At 36.4% G+C, this 19,811-nt stretch overlaps 1 protein-coding gene across 3 annotated transcripts in view; it reads right to left on the reverse strand.

The window, feature by feature from the left end:
- Window positions 1-1,322: 1,322 nt before the first annotated feature.
- Window positions 1,323-19,811, reverse strand: part of Mfd6a (Major facilitator superfamily domain-containing protein 6-A) — a 76,780-nt gene continuing 58,291 nt past the window's right edge. For all 3 annotated transcript variants that reach the window (XM_011201942.4, XM_011201939.4, XM_011201941.4), the window contains exons 3-7: window positions 6,707-7,066; window positions 5,794-6,633; window positions 4,026-4,174; window positions 3,100-3,883; window positions 1,323-1,900 (exon numbers count right to left, since the gene is read on the reverse strand). In XM_011201942.4, the coding sequence (XP_011200244.2) occupies window positions 1,554-1,900; window positions 3,100-3,883; window positions 4,026-4,174; window positions 5,794-6,633; window positions 6,707-6,785 (2,199 nt within the window). In that variant the 5' untranslated portion in view covers window positions 6,786-7,066 and the 3' untranslated portion in view covers window positions 1,323-1,553. The remainder of the gene's footprint in view (window positions 1,901-3,099; window positions 3,884-4,025; window positions 4,175-5,793; window positions 6,634-6,706; window positions 7,067-19,811) is intronic.

Here is a 19,811-nt window from a genome sequence, read left to right on the forward strand (position 1 = left end):
TGGAGCACTGCAAAGCGTTTTAACTTGGCTACAAGTGCCTAATTTCCATATTAAAAACCGTAAAAGTGACAAATATTCAATACTATTTAATTTTAATTATAAAAAAGTACTCACCATATATAATATGAGCATACTGAGTTCGGGCTTCTCTCCCCGCCGTTGCGAATTGTGCAAATATTGAGTAATAGTATTAAATTCTTCGGCGAAAGCAAAAACCACCAACACATTTGCAAAGTCAATATTTAATTTAAGTAATATAAAACTGGAAAAAGTGCAGTATGTCATGAAAACTGTTTGCTAAGCAATAAAAACATTTATATGAAGTGTGTGATTTATTAAATTTTTTATTGCATTTCAATGGTTGACACAGCGTTTGCATGCCGCTACAAACAGTTAGGCTGTAATGAGCTGAAAATCATCACAAAAATTTCAAATGTGTGGATTTTATTTATTACTTGCGCTCTTATTTCAAAGCTTAATAAATTACTTTATTTAATTATTATTATTATTTATTACAAAAAATATTACAACTAATGCGACACGCGAAAAAATTGCTCGACAATGGTGCAGCTATGGGAAGTACATTGTATGTATGTAAAAAAAAATAATTTCATTTGATTTTTTATTAAAATACACTCGCTTTACACAAAGGTATTAAGTAGGTGTGTGTGTGTGTGTAAATAATATCATATTTATATATCTTTTAACGGCGGCAAATACACATTTTATTTAATCATTGTGCATATAATTGCGTTGGTTTGTTTTACTTATTTATGGCTTTTAATTAAAAATATTATTTTATCTTATTTTGCAGGCATGTTAATGTCCATTTAGTTAGAGCTTTTTTTGCGTTCATAATATCAACTGACAGTTCAAAAATGTTTATATATAAATACATGTATTATATTTATTCGCTTTACAGTGTATAATCTTAGCAAAAGTTTGACTTAAAACTAGAATTAACATTCATTGTTAGCAGCTTGGTGACTCACAAACAGCTGGCGCTTAAAACAAACTCAACACACACATGCGTGTGGTTGTTGTTGCTACTGGATTGTCATGCTGTTTTGTTAATTGTACACTCCATTGAAATTCGCATACACAAATGGCTAAGGTGGGTTGAATGATGCATAAAATTGTGTGTGATACTGAAACCGTTGCGTACCGTCTGCCTACACGCTGGACGTACGCGCTGCCTCGCAAACGCCAACATAACCTCCAAAGTGCTACAAATAGCGTTTACTTGCTCTTCATCATCAATTTAATTCGTTTTATGTTTACAATGCGGTTTTTTTAATTTTTTTGTTTTAGCTTTTATGTACTTTTATTACAATTAATATATGTATATATATAAATACATATATACGCATTTAATTTAATACAAAAATCATTAAAATTAAAAGTTACTTGTGTAAACATCCAATTAAATTTATATAAAATATAACTTCTTTAAACAAATACATGTGTACAAGTGTATGCACATACAAGCATACGCGCATATGTGTATATGCTTGCATGTGCGTGTGTGTGTGTGTGTATCAAAGCGCATAAATTTAAAATCTAAATTGTCCCAATTTCCCTCGCTCATTGTGGTACACGCGTAGCGGTGAATAATTAGAGCTGCCATTCAGCGCCGCGCCAGCGCTGGTGCTGCCCTGTCCGGTGCTGCCGGCCCCATTGGTGCCGTTGCTGAAATTCTGCGATGCCGAACCGGAAATCAGCTCCTCGATATGCTGTGACTTGGCCGTGCAACGCGGCGCCAAAATCAAATTGTAAATGATAAAGTAAACGAGCGCAATGATGCAAGCGGCAATCGCCAACCACTGATGGATGGCCTGCGCGTCCGCTTTCGGCTCCTTGTCGTCGCGCGCCAAACCAATGACAGCACCCAAACCCTTGCCTGGAAAAGAGCAGATGTAGTTAATGCGAGATTTTTGCAAATTATACGATAGATGTTTAATAGTTCTTAATTGTCTCGTCGCAGATCTAGTAGTATCAGTAAAAAGACAAAATTTCTTAAAGTCTTTATAAAGCGGCTAGGTTAGGTTAGGTCGGAGGGTTGAACGCAAATCGAGGTTAGCGCAAGTCGGAGGCTCTCACTTGGACAAATATTTATCTTTATCCGTCGAGTAAAAATCCCTACAATAACTACAAGATGGACGTTGGTAAGTGTAAAAATTTCGGAGAACCTCTTACGTTTCACTGTGGGTCCCGGGTAGAAAGTGTTAAAAAGATTCCACCTCAGGTTTCTTTCTACTACTTTGCCAAAGAGCGTCCATCTAGTCAAAAACCGTACAATAACTGCGCGATTGACTTTTCTAAGTGTAAGTAGTACGGAGGATCTCTTACGACTTACTTGGGCCTTAAAGATCGCGCAGTCGTACAAATTTTGGTTGCTGACCAATGGCTGCCAAGCTCAGTGAAGGTTCATAAATCCAGCAATAGAGCGCAAGGAGACATCGGACAACCGACTCGCTTAGAATGGTATGAAATAAGTGTAAGTGTGCCCTCACTAGCAAGCTCATTTTGGCTATCTAATATGAAAAAAACTTGAACCTATTGCTAATGAGGTCATAAACTCGTTGATGAGTTTTTGGAGGTTCATAAGTTCAGCCAGAGAACGCAAGAGGACATTGCACAACCGACTCTCTTCCAATAGGATGAGATTAAAGTAAAGGGATCCTCCATAGCTGCTCAGCTATATGATTGAATGTATATCTACTTTAATGACAGAGAGCGGAAATGGGCTTAAATGACGCTACGATGATCTGGTAGTCCGGAATTATTCTATATGTTTAATTTTGTGTTTTTGGAATTAAGTAAACATCATGAAAATATAAATGTCAGTTAAGTAAATAACGATGCGCTAAGATATCTTCAGATATCTTCATTTTTATTAACGGCTAAGCAAGGAACTTCTAGAATCTCACTGAAAGCTTAGCAGTTAAGGAAGTTGTCCTGTTTCACAAATACCCTCCTTAAGAATACCCTTTAATATGGAATTTTCAACTCTCCTAACTCTACAAACTTTAATGTACTATAATCCTTCACCTTACTAATCTCTAGTATCACCATTTCAAAAACTTAAATGTTACTTACCAATGCCGAAGAAGGCCAACACAGCCACGGCCTGTCCGGTCGCTGTTAACTTGCGAGGCATTGCATGCCGCATATACAGTATAATGGTTATCCATACAACACCGATGACGACCGGCTCGATTGCCTCCATGACAACGGTCAACCATTCAGTGCCCTCGCCACTCAACGCCGTGAAACGTATGACGAAGACCGCAAAGCCGGCGATAAAGATATTCGAATGTCCACAATATTCAATGAATTTGTCCACATTGAAGAACAGCACCAACACCAAGATCAAGCCCGAATAGGTGACCGCATACGTGTCACTGAATGTCCAAATGAGGAAGCTATGTATGCTGCTCCAAAATGTGCCGAATAGTATGGCGACCAATGTAAGTACGAAAATTTCCGGACTATAACGGCGTATGGCCGACATGGGATAGACTAACATGCCGGTCTTTGTATGCCACCACCACTCGGGCGGACTGAGCGGCATTTGTGTGGCAAAGAGCAACACTAATGCACCGATGAGCAGACACACAATGACAAGTATTAGGGCCACCAGTGCAGCATCGTGTTTCGAATCGTTGGCGAAGGCAAATAAATCGATGGGCGAGAAGAGTAGCACATAACCGATAGCGCCCCAGGCATATTGACGACACACCTCACCGCGTCCCTCCGACGTTTCGCGCACAGCTATAACGATGGCAGTATTGAGTAGTGTCAGCGCGGCCATCACGAAGATATCGCCCAGCAGACGGATGGCAGTGTAGCCGCCCAATGTGGCATCCAAGTCCCCAGTAATCTATTTTGCGGTTGAAGCAAAGTGAGCGTACATGTAAAAGAGAGAGGGAGAGGGATGGAAGTGGTGGGGAAAAACGAGATTAAATGAGTATGACTGACAGGTTGCAGACAAGCGGTGTGCGCGCGCGCTTCGTATTACTTACTTTAATGCATTCACTATCGGCCAATACACTGCCTTTGCTGTCGTAAGGATCAATCACTTGGCATTCAATCATCGGTTTGCATGCGGTGCCGTTCTTGATGTCGTTCATGTGCTTAATCTGTTTGAGTGGTATATTACACTGGAAGCCATCTGAAATGTGATAAACAGTATACAGGTGAATCGGTTGTCGTGACCAAGGAAATGTATGGATATTGCCAAAAATTCGTCCACCACAGTCGATGTGTGTGTGTGTGTGTGTGTGCGTTCGGTAAGTGTTGGTCGCTGTTTATACTTGCAAATTGCCTGTCATTACATTTGCTCGCACGTAAATTTGTTTGCTATCGGACAAATGTGCATATATGTATATATGCATGTATGTATGTGTGCAAATAAGTGTTTATTTGTGTGATGTGTTCATTGAAGGTGATAATGATGAGGTGAGTGCCATAGTAACTGGTGATTAGTTAGTAGTTGATGACACGATTGCTGGTTGACACAGTTGTTTACAAATCACCAAATTGACACGAATATTTGTTGTCACTAATTGAAAGTGTTTGCAAAACACTTGTGACCTGGCAATTTACAACAATGCATTGATTTGACACACCCACACATTCATATTGACCGAGGTTGGCGTTTATCAGTGCAGAGAAAGAACAACTTAAGCCGTGATTTCAGCATGAAGGGGGATTGAATGGCCAGAATTCGCAATACATATTGACCTTAATGAATTAAAATTTCGATTAATATGTAAGGTTGCTGACAGTTGTCGCGGTCAAGAAGGATTAACATGAAGTTGATCTTGAGATATGCCTGCTTATTCAGTATGAAATAAATTTTCCGAAGTGTGAAGAGTGGTCTGGACTCATAAAGTCCTGGACCTTTGTCACCAGATGTGATATAGGAGAGGCGGTAGACCATAGGTCCCAGTGCAAAACCTCAATAATTTTCTATCTGTTTATGATGAGTGCTCATGTTCATCGCGACATTTTCACTAAAATTTTAATTTTTTTTTTTGTAAAAAAAATCTACCAAAAATCCAATTTTCAGTATTTTTTCTTCGTTTAAATTCTAGGTTAAAGTTTTAACTAAAACACGTATTTTTCATTTCAGCTGATCCTGTAAGGAGTTATCCTATCAACGCGAGTGCATCTTTTTTTCGAGGGGCACCGGAAATGTCGTCGCAATGACTGGGTTTCGGTTCAAATTTTTAGCAATGAACTGGTTACAGTGCTAGGATGAAAACGCATTAGATGGATAGTTTATACGGTACTTATACAAGTATATGTAGACAACCCAGCTTGTGATTATTCTGTAATTTCTGGCTTTACAACATGAAGATCGTCGAGAAAAACCGATAAGCGGAAATATCATAAAAATAATAAAATTGGATTCCAGCATAACTTGGTCTCATATACAATGTTCACCAGTAAAATTAGATTCAGAAGGCCAGTACCACAGTTTTTGTGCGCCTAAAAGTATGTTATAATATTTTTAAGAATTTTTCAATGCTGTTAATACAAAGACAAGACCATAACAGAACTGTTAACAACAGAATTAGCTATGATACACTCCCATTTTTTAAGTGATGATAGCTCTTTTTGAAAAGAAAGAACTTTTTAGTAAATATACAAATCTCACTCTGTTACTCTAGAGATTAAGCAATGCAAAAATAATTGAGTCCTACTAATAGTTTTCATGGTCCCGAATCGGAATGTTTCTTTTTGCTATTATTATATCATTATCATATTATCTCGTTTCGTACTCACCCAAAGGATACTTGCACCACTCGGCGCTATGTGTGTCGTTATCTTTGCTGTTATCCGCGGCACGCAGTACCGAATTTACCACAATATTGTTGGTGTCATGGGTGTAGACATGACAATTCTTCACCACCGTCTCACCGCTGTCTGCCTTCTCCGTAAGACACAAATGTGGTGGCTCCACATAAATCTTTTGTGGTGTGCCATCTTTCACAGCACGCTCGACACGTTGATGTTGTTGTTGTTGAACCTCAGCACTAAGCAGCTCACCGCCAAATTCAGCAGAACCACTAATTGCACGTCGCTCCCGCAAACTCTCCGTCGACGTGGCTACAGATTCATCTTCATAATCGAACTCGGAACTTTGTTCCGTCGACGGCAATGGTGTGGGTATACCATCAAACCATGGTGTATACAAATTCTCATATTTGGTGGGATCTTGGCAGGTGTAGGTGCAGCGTGTCAAATTCACATTGCCCACCTTCTCCTTCCAACTGTGGCAGGTGGCATCTTTGGAGCAGCGTTCCTGAAATATGACTGCGCCATTCAAATCACAACCGAAACTGACAAGCGGACGACGTGCTTCTTCTCGCTTCACTTCGGGTATGGCGAAGAGACAAGCATACACAATAACGGCGAGTATCAGAAAGATGGCAGTGAGGAAGCGTAGTATACGACCGAAACTTGTGGCATTCTTAGCGGCCAAACGATCGGCCAGCGGACCCGCAATCAGCGGTCCGAGTATTGAGACGAATGGCGCAATAATGCTGATGCGGCGATATTCATTGAAATTTAAGCCGAGCAGCAGTGGCTTGGTGGCATGCAGCACGTGCAGCGCGGTAATACCTGTGGCAATATAATTAGTTGTTTCAGTATTGCAATATATTTTTGAGAAGTTATGTATGTGATTGCTACTCACCACTGATGACGAAGAACACCACCACTTTGAGCGAAATGAGAGTTTTGTTAATGCGCGGCTTGTCGCGTGTTGCGCCCATTTTGAGTTAATTTTTGGATGTGTTGTTGTTGAAGGATGCGTTGGTTTAAAATTTATTTTTATAGTCGTAACTTAAACTACGAAATTAAATGATTCCTAGTGGGTTAACAGGAGAGACTTGCTAACGGTAATTTTGAGTACTTTAGACTGGCAGGATCCGTTTAGTTTTTGTTTTCAGCAAACAACAGTCAAAATGCCTCGGAAGCAAAATTTCATAGACGGTCTTCGTTCATTATTTCATATTTTTCATCGGAATCGTTCGGATTTTCTGCAACCAACTTGCTGGAAAAATATTAAAAAGATGTTAATTATTAATAAAAATCAAAATAGGGTGACATATTGAAGAGTGTGGTAATAATTTGTATAAAAAACGAAACAGATTATACCTTCTTAGTAAAATGACTACATTGTGACCAAAGGCACCCAGAATTTTACCTAAAATAACCAAAAGGCGGGATTACGTTGAATACATGCCTCGTTCTGGACAACCTTCGACCTCCTCTTCTATTGAGAATCGTCAAGCAAGTGTTAGAGAGATGACAAGAGAGCTCGACATCACACGTGAGTCCGTTCGGATGATTTTTGTGGATATTTTGAGTGTGAAACGTGTTCTTGGTCGACTCATCACGATAAAGCTGAACTTTTCTTTTCGAAAAGGGTACCGTAAACAGATCTCTTTGGACATTCTTGATCGTGCAAACTCCGACCATACCTTTCATGGAGAGCAATATAACTGCCTATCAGACATGAAAACAAATCAACAGTTTCGAAATGGAGGGAAAAACCGAGCCGAAACCAAAAACCACGCCAAAGCCGCTAAAAAATCACGGGTATGCTCATTATTTTTTTCGATATTCGTGGTTTGGTGCATCATGAATTTGTTCCGGAGAGACAGATGATCAATGAGAAGTTCTATTTGACTCTATTGAGGCGTGAGTAAGAACATCCGTCAAAAACGACCCGAATTGTGGGAGAAAAATTCATGGATTTTACACGATGATAATGCACGATCGCATCGAGCCACGAATTTGACCGAATTTAATGCTAAAAACGCAATAAATCATCGATTATCCACCGTATTCACTAAATTTAGATCCGTGTAATTTATTCTTGTTCCTAAACTGAATTGCCGATCCGTGAAACCTGCTTTCAGTCGATCAGAGAAATAAAACAAAATGCGCAGAAGAAGCTAAAGGTTATCTCAAAAAAGCTTATGAAAAATGTTTCGAAGACTGTATTACGTCTGGTTGGGAATACTTTGAAAGCGAAAAAAAAATATTGAGGAATAATCAACTCTTTTTTGTTTTATTTACAATTTCCGGATAGTTTTTTGTCACAATATGTAAAATCATTTAATAGTAAATAATAAAAGTCACCTTGCAAATTCATTAGTGGACTACATATGCTCAAATAAATGCCAATGAAACTATTTAGGACCAGTACTAGTAACAAAAAAAGGTATTTGAGTTCAAGCAAGTCAGCTCATTGTATGGGCTGTGCACAAGCAGAAGATATACATTTACACCTGTTCGTATCTGGACATGGCTATAAATCAAACGTTATCGATCTTTAAATTCAAATTATTTTCAATTATGCGATTATGTTCCTAAAAAGGAGTTAACACCACAATTGTCATCTTTGGTCAGGCAGAAATTGAATCAAAATATTTATTTGTATGCAAGTCAGCTAGCCACGAAAAGGTATAGTATTCATTGGTGCTGTATATAACTAATTCAAAAGTGTTTTAAACAAGCTTTTCATGCCAAAAATATTAGAGTTTTTTTAAGAAATAATAAAAAATAAAATAAAAATATTAAATTACTCCAGAATACTTGAAAATCGTGAAAATTTAATACCAAAATAATGGTGCCGTTCGAGAGATGCACATCGATCCCGATTTCTGCAAGAAATTCTTGCTCAGGTATGAAACTCTCTTTTGATTGAATTATTTTGGATATATTAATAAACAAAATTAACGCATTTGGGGTGATGATAATCCACAAGCCATTGTTGAGACACCTTATATGTATGCTCAAAAAGCCACAGTCACCGGGGACCACTATGGAGCTATGATTAAGGACTTTAGAGGCTTGAAGTGGAGGAAGTTGATTTGGACAACATGCCATACAACCAAAGAAACAATAAACTTAGTGAAGAAAACTTTTGGGGTCCGCAATATTTCGCCTCGTGGGCCTATGGCATGACCTCTAAAATCGTTATATGAAGTTGCCTTGGAAGAGAATATTTACCGCATTGTGACTGGATTTTTTTCGTGCCTGCCGCGGCGGAACAAACACTTAGAAGTGTCATATGCCAGAATAAGATTTCAAGGCATTAGAAAATATAATAAAAAAATTTAAAAAAAAATGTATGCAAAATCACTTTTATCATTATTTTTCTTTTATTTGGTTACTCATATATCAAACATTCCAGTAACCAAATAACTCTACTAAGTTAATCTAATATCAAATCATATACATTTAGACCGCATGCTAGTATAATATCACTAACTCGGCCACAAAGGTTAGAGAAAACCACCCACTTAGCTTTGAAAGCACAACATTACGGAAATGACCTTTATATCCGACTGCCATCAAAGTGTGTAATCTGAGACTTCATTAAAACCGGTGCAATTAAGCCCAAGCCCAGGTAAACAGAAAGTGGCTTAGTTGCGGTTAGTTGGTTCATAACAGTCAGTAGCTATTATTTACTCAAACACCTGTAGTAGCAGCAGTGCTTGCCACAAACTACAACAACAAATTATGCTTACATTTGCACTGCATTTGTTATTGTTGTTAATGTATGTGTGTATATGTGCATGTGTGGTTCAAGCATACGTTTTGAATAACTAATGACATTAATGAGCTAAATTTGTTCAGTGTGTGGATAAAAGCAAATGCTACCCAGATTAACGCACATCTATATTATCAGTTAGTATATATTTAAATGCGTCTATGACGTATTAATCCAAGATAACACCGCTTGATCAGACAAGCTCTCTAAGCACTTTCAGGTTCATACTAATCACTGACATATGCGCAAATGTCTGTTAATTTTAAAAATTATTAGGATTATCCGTCTAAAATTTAACGCATCATCGATTGACACATATTTAGTTGCAAAAAATTATTTCGTGAGCAATTTTTCAACGAATTTCAACGTTAAACTTTATAAAAAGGCTTGTGGCAGAATGGTTTGGTCTGCAGCGTTTCCGTTAATTGAAATATGGAAAATATAAAGGCATTTCTTTTTTAGCCACACCTACTTCCCATTCGTAAACTGGCATTCCAATTTCAACCATTTATACTAAACAAATATCTACAAAAATGACGGTAAACAGAAGATTCTACCACTCAGACAAAAATGATCATGTCTAGGGTGAGAAAAGACTCGTCTATAATTCACTACTAATTTTTTTAGTTTGGCTAAGCTTTCATGCATTTCACGGCTTTCGGACCATCAATCGGTTCGGGAGGTCGAGTAGTTTTAAAAGCGCAAGTTTGAGTATTTTGATTAAATTGGTTAAAGTGTACTAATACCAAAAGGTTATGTTTGCTTGGGCTCTGCATAATACAAAGCTTCGTTTGCTAAATTCCTAGGTAGGTAGGTTGTTCTTGCAACGTTCATAACTTGAGGTTCAGAGAAGTTGTCATCGAGGTCATCCAAAGGTAGGCCCAGGCAGCAGTTTTGACGGGGTCGGTCGATAGGGAGAGGGTTGTCAAATGTGTAGGTTAGCTGGGCACGCAAATAGGTTATTGGAGTCATGCGGGGACATGTTGAAAACTGGATATACATTTGGTATGTTGCGATCTGATTTAACTTCAAGTACGCGATTAACTGAAAGGGAGTCGGTGAAAGTATTTATGGCTCCACTGTGAATGGCAGTCAACGCTTATCCGTAGTTAGTTGCGTCGTCGACGTAGTTAAGGAAGGGCCTCGTCTGCTCTGCGTTTCACTGCATTCAACCCGGCAGATTGCCATGTATGTTGCCAACAATGTTTCGAAGCTCCTGTTTAATTATTCTGAATTAGTATTTTTTTCTCGATACAGTACGGATGATTGCCGATGCTCAGGTAGCTGATAGTTCACTTCTTCAACTCTGGAGGCAGCATAAATTTTGTGATCTCCTCAAGTAGCGTTGTGTGGTTGACTATGTCATAGACTTTTGACAAGTCCAACGCTTTGAGGATCGTTCTATCACAGCATTCTGACTCAAACAGAATGGTCCGTTGGGGTACCTAAAAGCATCTAAATACTGGATCATAAGAATGTTAGAGAACAGCAAAGCGCTTTCAGCCTATCACAAGTTAATTAAGATTTGTTGCTAATATAAATTTAAGATTACCGAGATGTTTCAGCCTCAGTTTGGCGAAAGCTGAACAGTGGAAAGAAAAGGCAAGATTTTAAGTCTTACCACATAAATGCCTTGCCCTATAGGCCAGTAAGAACATTGCAAGTAGTTCAGAGACCAAAGGGATCTCACAGTCCCACAGTACCAGCGCCTTCCAAGTGCACGCATTGTTCATTGCTGTGGTTCTAGAATGAAAATGATGATCGAACTCGGTCCCATTCTGAACTGAACTGGGCAAGGGCACCTGCTTTGACTAGCTCATCGCAGTTGCAGTTGTCAACTATTCCTGTGATCAGGCACCCATAAGAGAATGCTGAAGTAACTTGATGCTTTTTCTAGTGAAGAATTTTTAACGGTCAGTTAGCTAGCTGAGCGCAAGCTTGATACGAGCCACTTATGCTTGAAAAGGACTGCAGTGGTGCGCTAGCTCAAAGCTAAATGAAAAAGCTGAGATTTAATTTGAAACCAAAGCCTATAAAAATAGTAGCATAGTGTCCAAAAGTTGAAGGACACTTGAACTTTAATACACCAGCACTCGCATTTATTTTGAATATTAATTGGAAATTTTGAAAAAATGGAACTTTTCAGACTGCCTAGTATTGCAGAAATGCATGGCAATTAAAACTTTTCAATCGATAAATTTTGTTCAGCCAACTGACAGTTTAAGTTATGAAAGTCGTAAAAGTGACAGTATGTTCGAACGTTATGTATCACTCAGCTGTCACCCATATTTATTGTGTGTACTTTTCATCAATTATTTATTTATTTTCATTGTGAGTTGGCAATAATTTAGATCGCTGGTGTTACTGATGATGACATAATTTGTATATGCAAAAGGGTGTCAGTGTCAATTTAATTACATTATTTAACAAAAAAGTTGTTGTTATTATTACAGCTACAAGTAACGGTAACACATAAATGTGTAATTCGAAATGAAAATATTTATGTGACCCCGGAGAGCAGCGCTACTGAAAATTAATTGAAATTGTAGCGCCAATAAAAATTCTAAAGCTCACACACACATACAGAAACAAACACATACATGTATAATAGCAGCTTCGATATTTTATTATGCATTTATTATACAGTTCAACAGATCGCATTTTGTTTTCTCATCTGCCATAAATTAACAAGCATTTAGCTATGTACTTCAATCAACTGCCGAAGTGAATGTCTCTCGGTGGACAGCAACAACAACAAAACAACTAATATATTTAGCACTACTTCTATATTTGTGTGTGTGTGTATGTGTTAGCAGTTGTGTTGCACTTTAATGACGTTTGATAATTATGCTTTTTGTTGTTGTTGTTGGGTGTCGCCAACGCGTAGGCACGTTCTAGGCGTGTCCGTCACTATGTCTGTCCGCCACCAACACGTCGTCTTGCTGCCATAAATCACCGACGCTGACTCAATGCAATTGTATTGCTTGTAAGCTTATGAGTGCAACAAGCAATCAGCAACAACTATACAACAACAACACAACATGAAAGGCAACATTTGTCGTTTGAAAAATTAATTCAATAAACACAGTTAATGTGCGCATTCAGCAGAACTGCGCTGCTACTGTGAATGTATGTACATATGTGAGCGAGAGTGTGTGTGTGAGGAAGTTCGCTGGTCGCCAGTGTTGGCAACGCGCAGCAGAAGTATTGCAACACTCAATTGTAGAAAGTCTGTTGTATGTGCTGCAAGCAGAATAAAATGAGAAATACAGCAATATTGTTGTTGTTGTTGTGCACCTTAAGTGAACTGGCAGACATGTGCAAGTAAGTAAATGGCAAAAGAGAAAATGCGTGAAAAAACCAAGCAATTTCTGTTTGCTTAAATATTTGTAGTGGCAACTGACTTCTTTTTATAATTTTATTTACTAAAATGCCTTCAATGTTCAAAAGGAAAGTGTCATTGTGCGCTTAAGTGGTCTGCTAAACTTTTGCCACTTGTGTTTAATTTAATAATGGCATTTGTGGTGTCTGACATGGATTAAGTATGCAAGCATGAATGTAGGCATATTTTAGTTTATGAGTGTGTGTGTGTGTGAAGCTAAAAGTGGAAATTCGTAGCGGTTGCTGTTCTTGAAGTTTATTATAATTTATTGTCGACTTATTAGAGAGGCTTACCTTAACCCAATATTTCAAAGAATATTAATAATAAATGTCATCGAACGATTAAATGAACTTCAAATATCAAAATTAATGTGTTAGAGACTAATATCACATATATATTTGTATCAAAATGTTATCAGATGATTGTCATATATGCAAAATTAATTGTCTATTTTTATGACAACTATTTTATCCTTTTGGTGGGGAGCACTAGCAATAACTATGAATTGTATATTACAATGGATGTGTTTGTTGTTGCTATAATTAATTTTATTGTATATTTCTTGATAAATTTGAATAATCAACGCAAACAACTTTGGAGTAGAAAATATTTCACTGAAATTAATTTTTTTTTAAATGGAAATCTCAAATTACTAAGATAAGATAGTATGTACATATGTATGTACACTAGCGTATTATATCCCTCTGCATTCTTATTATAATCGCTAAAATTATAATACGATATAGTAAAATAAGTCAAGTCCTTTTCACCCTTTATAGCTACTCATTTATCAGACACGCCGAAATTTAACCACATACCACATAGCTGTCATACAAACTGAATGATCGGAATCAAGTGCTTGTATGGAAAACTGTTTCATTCGAAGAGATATTTACAAGAAATTTGACATGGATTATTGTCTAAGGCAATGATGTAATAGCCATAGGAATTGTACAGATGGGATCACTAGAACAGCTGAACGATTCGGTAGAGAGCGTCCTATCTAACGGAAGAGCGGCTGGTCAGTTGTCTCCGAGCACCTGGAGAGTCAGTAAAAACATTTTCGCGCGACGTGTTTCTATGAGTGGTGCAAGCCGAAAATGCAGTGTTCGTTAGAACAGAGGTACGTGATTAAATTCTGTGTGAAACTCGGTAAATCTGTGACGGAGACGTTTGATATGATCAAGCTGGCTTACCCAGATGTTTCTTTAACAAGAAGTAGTGTGTTTCGGGGGTACCAGACCTTTTTAGAGGGGCCGGGAAGAGTTCTTTGAAGTAGACCGTGCTAGGAGACCTACGATTTCGACAATGTAACTCATATGCGGAAAGTTTTGAACTCAGACCGTTGACTAAGTATTCGTTTAATTGCCTAGATATTAAATTCATCAAAATCTGTGTTTCATGACATTGTGACGGAGCACTTGAACATGCGCAGGGTGTGCGCAGAAAGATGGTCCCAAAAGTGCTCATAGACGACCAAAAATTGCGGCGAGTTGAAGTGTCCCAAGAAAATTTGAACATGTGCAAAGTGACACCGTAACGTAACACGTAATTGTTCCATTTCCCGAAAAGACTGATGAAAGACAAGCATTTCAAAAAATTTGCAGCATGTAACGGAAAAAAAGCACCGATCGAAATCGGGCGAAAGCGAATTTTGCTTTACGTTTGGTCAAACCATTAGTCACAGTCGCATTATCGTGATAGAAAGTACCTTAATATTCATAAATATCCGGTAGTAAGACCAAGAAGCATTATTTATTAACCGCGTTTAAACCTTGGGGACGAATTCATAGTGAACTACACTACGATAACCTAAGAAAGGAATGGCCGACTTCTTCTGTTCTCAGTTGGAACAGTTTCTACGTTATATTCATAAGCCCACATCTCGAAATCAGTAATGATGAGTTCAATGAATGTATAGTCCTCAGCTACGCTGTCAAGCATCCCTTTTGCGACCTCTACTCGATATCGTGTTTTTTTTAGAAAGGAGTCTAAAACACTTCTGCAACGATTTCATTGATTATGTAGTAGTAAACCGATTAGAAAGCAAACAATATTTCAAGCAAACATTTTTTCCAAATTTCATCTATGGTAAAAATCACAATTTATCTTCACACAATCATAAATTATAGCAATTAAAAAAAAAAAATTAGTGAGTGTCTTACAACATCGACCTTGCATAACACAGCTGTTTAAGAATGCTTCTTATATATGTACATAGATCAGTGTTGGAACGTTCCTCCAGATTTTTTTTGGAATTACTACTAAAAACTTCACAATAATCTATGAGAAATATGTCATTACCTAAAATGCAAAATATCGTTCGATTACCTTTCATAACTTTACAGACGAAGGAAAAACGATATATTAGAAACCACATAAATTGAAAAAAGTTTGGGTTTTGGTTATAAAATGGTCATATAATGGATATATCTGCCAGCGGAAGCTGAAAATTCAATTTCATCTTTTTTTTACAATACGTTGTTTTGCATATTAGGTGACGATATGTATGTAAGTAATACTGTCAATCTCTAAATTATTTACCAATTAGTTTCTTCGCTAATAGTTACAGCAAAGTAAATGATAAAAAAAAACATGAAAATACCTTTAATAATATTTACAACATTAATAGACTTAAAAATTTAAAACATGAATTTACCAATAAGTTAGTCTCAAACAAACAATGTGCCTTCAGTGTTTGCTTAACGGCAAATCAAGCGCATGGAACCGGTGATCAACATAATTACGACACGCCTTTTGTAAAAGATCAACAGCCATAATGACATGTGTATTCAATAGCTCATTGTGCGGCAAAAACAATAACGTCATCATTAATAGCTGACACAAATAAGCGTAATGAGCTATACAAACAACAACAACAACGATAATAATAAATGATGTGATAATATCTATTACAGAGAGACACATATATAAATGCATAAGGGCATATGTCATAATAACAATTACAATAACAAAACGCTTATACCTTAATGCCTGTTTGCAGTGAAATATTCTTGAAGCACATATATATAAATATATACTTATACTTAGAGCAAACTATATTTGCATGAACGAATGTGTGTTGGTGTCGGCTTTGAAATCACATCATCAACGGAAGAAACTAAGCGATAAATACGCCCACAACATCAGCAGGCAATATATGTATATACATACATATGTATGTATGTATGTATGTGCGTAAGCGATATGCTTTGTCAGATAAACGAGACAAGATATACATAAGTCAGTATGTATGTAAAAGATTGTGATCATATCTGTATATGCAAATAGCGGAGGCTGAGTGTGAGCAATAAGTAAGAATCCAATGCCAGCAAATACTCTTATAAATATCTATATATATTTGCACAAAGTTGTAGAAAAACAAGAAAAAATGTTAACGAAAGCTTTAATACCCTTCACAGATACAAAAATTATATTTTGATCGGTCAGTTTGCATTTCAGCTACATGAGCTAACGATTCGATTTGATTTGAACCGATTAATGATGTCGTCACCAATCCGTTTCAAAAGCTAAATTTTTGGGGATGCAATTGCGTTTCTACCAATAAAGAAGAAGAAGATTTGAGTTTTTTGAACCGCACCACGATTTTAATCACCGCAAAAGTAACAATTTTTTTGTTAACGAAGCCATTAATGGGCCTGATCTGAAAAGATGATTTTTCGATGGAAATCGGAGTTGGCTAGCCAGCGGAGGTAGTGATTTGCATAATCATATTGAACAATATCCAATTATATTATCATAATTAAACGTTACATTATGAAATGAGAAACCTTTCTGAACACACTGACAAAATTTGACACAAATCCATAAACAAACAGTCGCCACAAGCTGTCAAAATCACGTCAGCTCTATTGGCAGATGCTGTATATACAATTTATGTGGTCTCCGACATTTCCTTCAGGTTGTTACAAGCTTCGTGACAGACTTAATATACCCTGTTCAGGGTATAATACATTAAGTGGGATGAAATGACACTGTAGACATAAATACTCTGACAGAAATGTGGGCAAAGCTTCGTTCCGAATGAAAGGAAAGCAACAGTAATTCGTTTAATTATATTAAATTGGAATTGAAAAGCGAATAAACGTTTGAAGGCAGACATATGTATACACACATTCATAAATACTGTTGATAAATACTTAAATACATATGGGTAAAGTATATATTTTATTCATAAAAGTGAAAAACGGTGAGAAGTACTATACAAACTAATTCAACCTTAACTGTATAAATACATATAATTACAGAACGAGAGGAAATAGTTTGGTATCAGTCGATTGATAATTTTGATTTTTAGCCATAAACTAGTACTTTATTATATTTGAAAATCTATTCTGCCCAGCCTTCTTCTAATATCAAAAGTTGCGTCTCTCAAAATGTCACATCTCACGAACCAATTGCTCAAAAGCTGTTAATGGGCAAGTATGTGTTTTGAAAGATTGGGTCTAACTATATTACAAAACATATGAATACAAAAGTTGACTTTTTCGTAAAACAGTTTATTTTGACGAAAATATTCATCAAAATCTATGAAATAATTGCATGGGTTTTGAAGGAGAAAAAGAGTTCAATCACAAAATCATAAAGTATGTGCCTCGTTCCTTCGATTTCTACGATAACTTTTATATTGGGTATATGACGTTTACAATTGGAGAAAAATTTGCGAAGTTATATTTATTTGTTTACCTGTCTTATGAATGTTTTACAACAAATTTCAAAAATTTAAGACGTTTTCTCCAAAAATCATATTTTTAAAGGCGTTAACCTTCAAAACTTTAAAACTGCTGCGCCGATTTTAAAATTTTGATTTTAAGGCTGTAGTGTTTAGAAATTAAAAAAGATGTATCTGAGAAAAGCGATTATCTAACGATAAAATTATGATTTTTTGATTTCAGATAATCCAGCACACAAAAAATTATAAAAACGGGTCTTGTTTTACATGTATTATACTTACTCCCTTCTTGTTATTTCTCGTATGGTCCAAGCCCTTCAACCTTATTACGAAAATTCACGATCTTTATCAAATTTGTTTCGCGCGTTCGCTCAACTTATGGTCAACATACATAATCGGTCTACTGAGCGTACATCTTGAGACCCAGCATTGAATAATATGGAAAATATTCAACCAAATAGACCACGTCCTGCACGCAATGAAGAAAACATAGCATCCGTAGCTGAGAGTGACCGTGGAGAGTCGATTCGGCGCCGTTCGTAACAACTCGGAGTGGCGTAAGGAATGACTGGCGCATTTTACGTCGAGATCTAAAATTAAAAGCGTACAAAATACAACTTAAGCCGCTCGATCTTCCCAACCGACATCGCTCGAACGAGTCTCCGAAAATTAAACTCAACGGATAGACTAACTAATACGTAGCCGTGGTCAACATTGGAAAGAAATAATCTTCACAAAATAAATGCCAAAGAATATTTTTTCTAATGATAATAAGTATTACCCATTAATTTTGAAGCTTCTGTGTTTTCTTTAGAAAAATTGGAAGTCTCGAAATCTCGGATCACGCTTTATATGCAATGTGACGCCAAACTAACCACTTTTCAACTTATTTGCTGCAGAACAAAAATTCTCATCTTTTTTTATACATACATATATGATCGAAATCCTCTTTAAAGTATCCACTTGTTCGTAAACCTTGCATGAATGTAGATCACCAAGCCTAATGTAATGCTGAAATATAAGAAAAAAATTTCCAGATTGGACGATTTGCACATAGCTGTCGTACAATCTGAATGTTCAAGTACTTGTATGAAAACTTTATTATGAAAGATTTAGTGCAACCAAAATGTGAAAACATATTCCTCTTTTATTCATAGGCTTTTTGTCAAGACGAAGACTTACTTTTTTTAGAACTAGCGGTGCCAAAACAAAAAGCATTCTGAGCCAAAAAGACAATATTACAACCCGTTAGTTAAATTATAACTATCGGCTACTTACATATATTTAAGAAATTTAAGAGTTTTTTGCATTATGTGTCATAGTTAATTAACAAACATGTATCAGTAACACCTTCTTATAATTTTTTTTAATTTATCAAGTAATATTGAACTAAGCTTTTTTATTCTAATGAAATAAAAGTTCGTCGGAAAAAATATGTTAAGCATTACATTATTTATAAACGTAAAAATCTAATTCCAACAAGTTCCAAAAAAAAGCAAAACACATGTAAATGTAATTGTACAAAAATAGCTTTTCAGAAGGTCAGCTGCTACATGGCGCAATACAACAATAAACAAACTTTGCCGATAGTCCCCTTATAGTTCAATAAATGAGTGTTTGAGAGCAAATGTATCAAAGTATATATATAATGTTACACATATATATTAATATATATTTTTGTGTATATGTTGAGCAACATATATATTTGTATGTGTATGTTAATGAATTCGAATTGAACTAATAGTGGTTCATTTATAATGCATAGGGCGAAATTTGACATTGAAATGAAAACCAAATTGCCAGACGAGTTTTGAATAAATACATAAATTATTAAAACGCCACAAAGAAAACAATACCAAAATTGTGTAGCACATATGTATTTACATACACACTTATGTACGTACTTTTCGTTGTATGCCTAAGTAGTTTTTACATAGAACTCATATGGCTAAGGCTTTCACAAAGTAGACTATAGCGCTCTTTAAAGCTTTTGCTAATTTATTATTACTTTTTTTTTGTTTCTGAGGCAAGCAGGATTTGATGCGAAAAGGCCGATGATATAATATAAAATAGTTTTTATTCTGCCTAATTTATGTTTACTCTAATATATTGTTTAATTCTACCATAAATTATGCAGACACTTAGCTGTCGAAAATAAT

The sequence above is a fragment of the Bactrocera dorsalis genome, chromosome 5 (assembly GCF_023373825.1).
Source record: "Bactrocera dorsalis isolate Fly_Bdor chromosome 5, ASM2337382v1, whole genome shotgun sequence".
Classification (NCBI taxonomy): domain Eukaryota; kingdom Metazoa; phylum Arthropoda; class Insecta; order Diptera; family Tephritidae; genus Bactrocera; species Bactrocera dorsalis.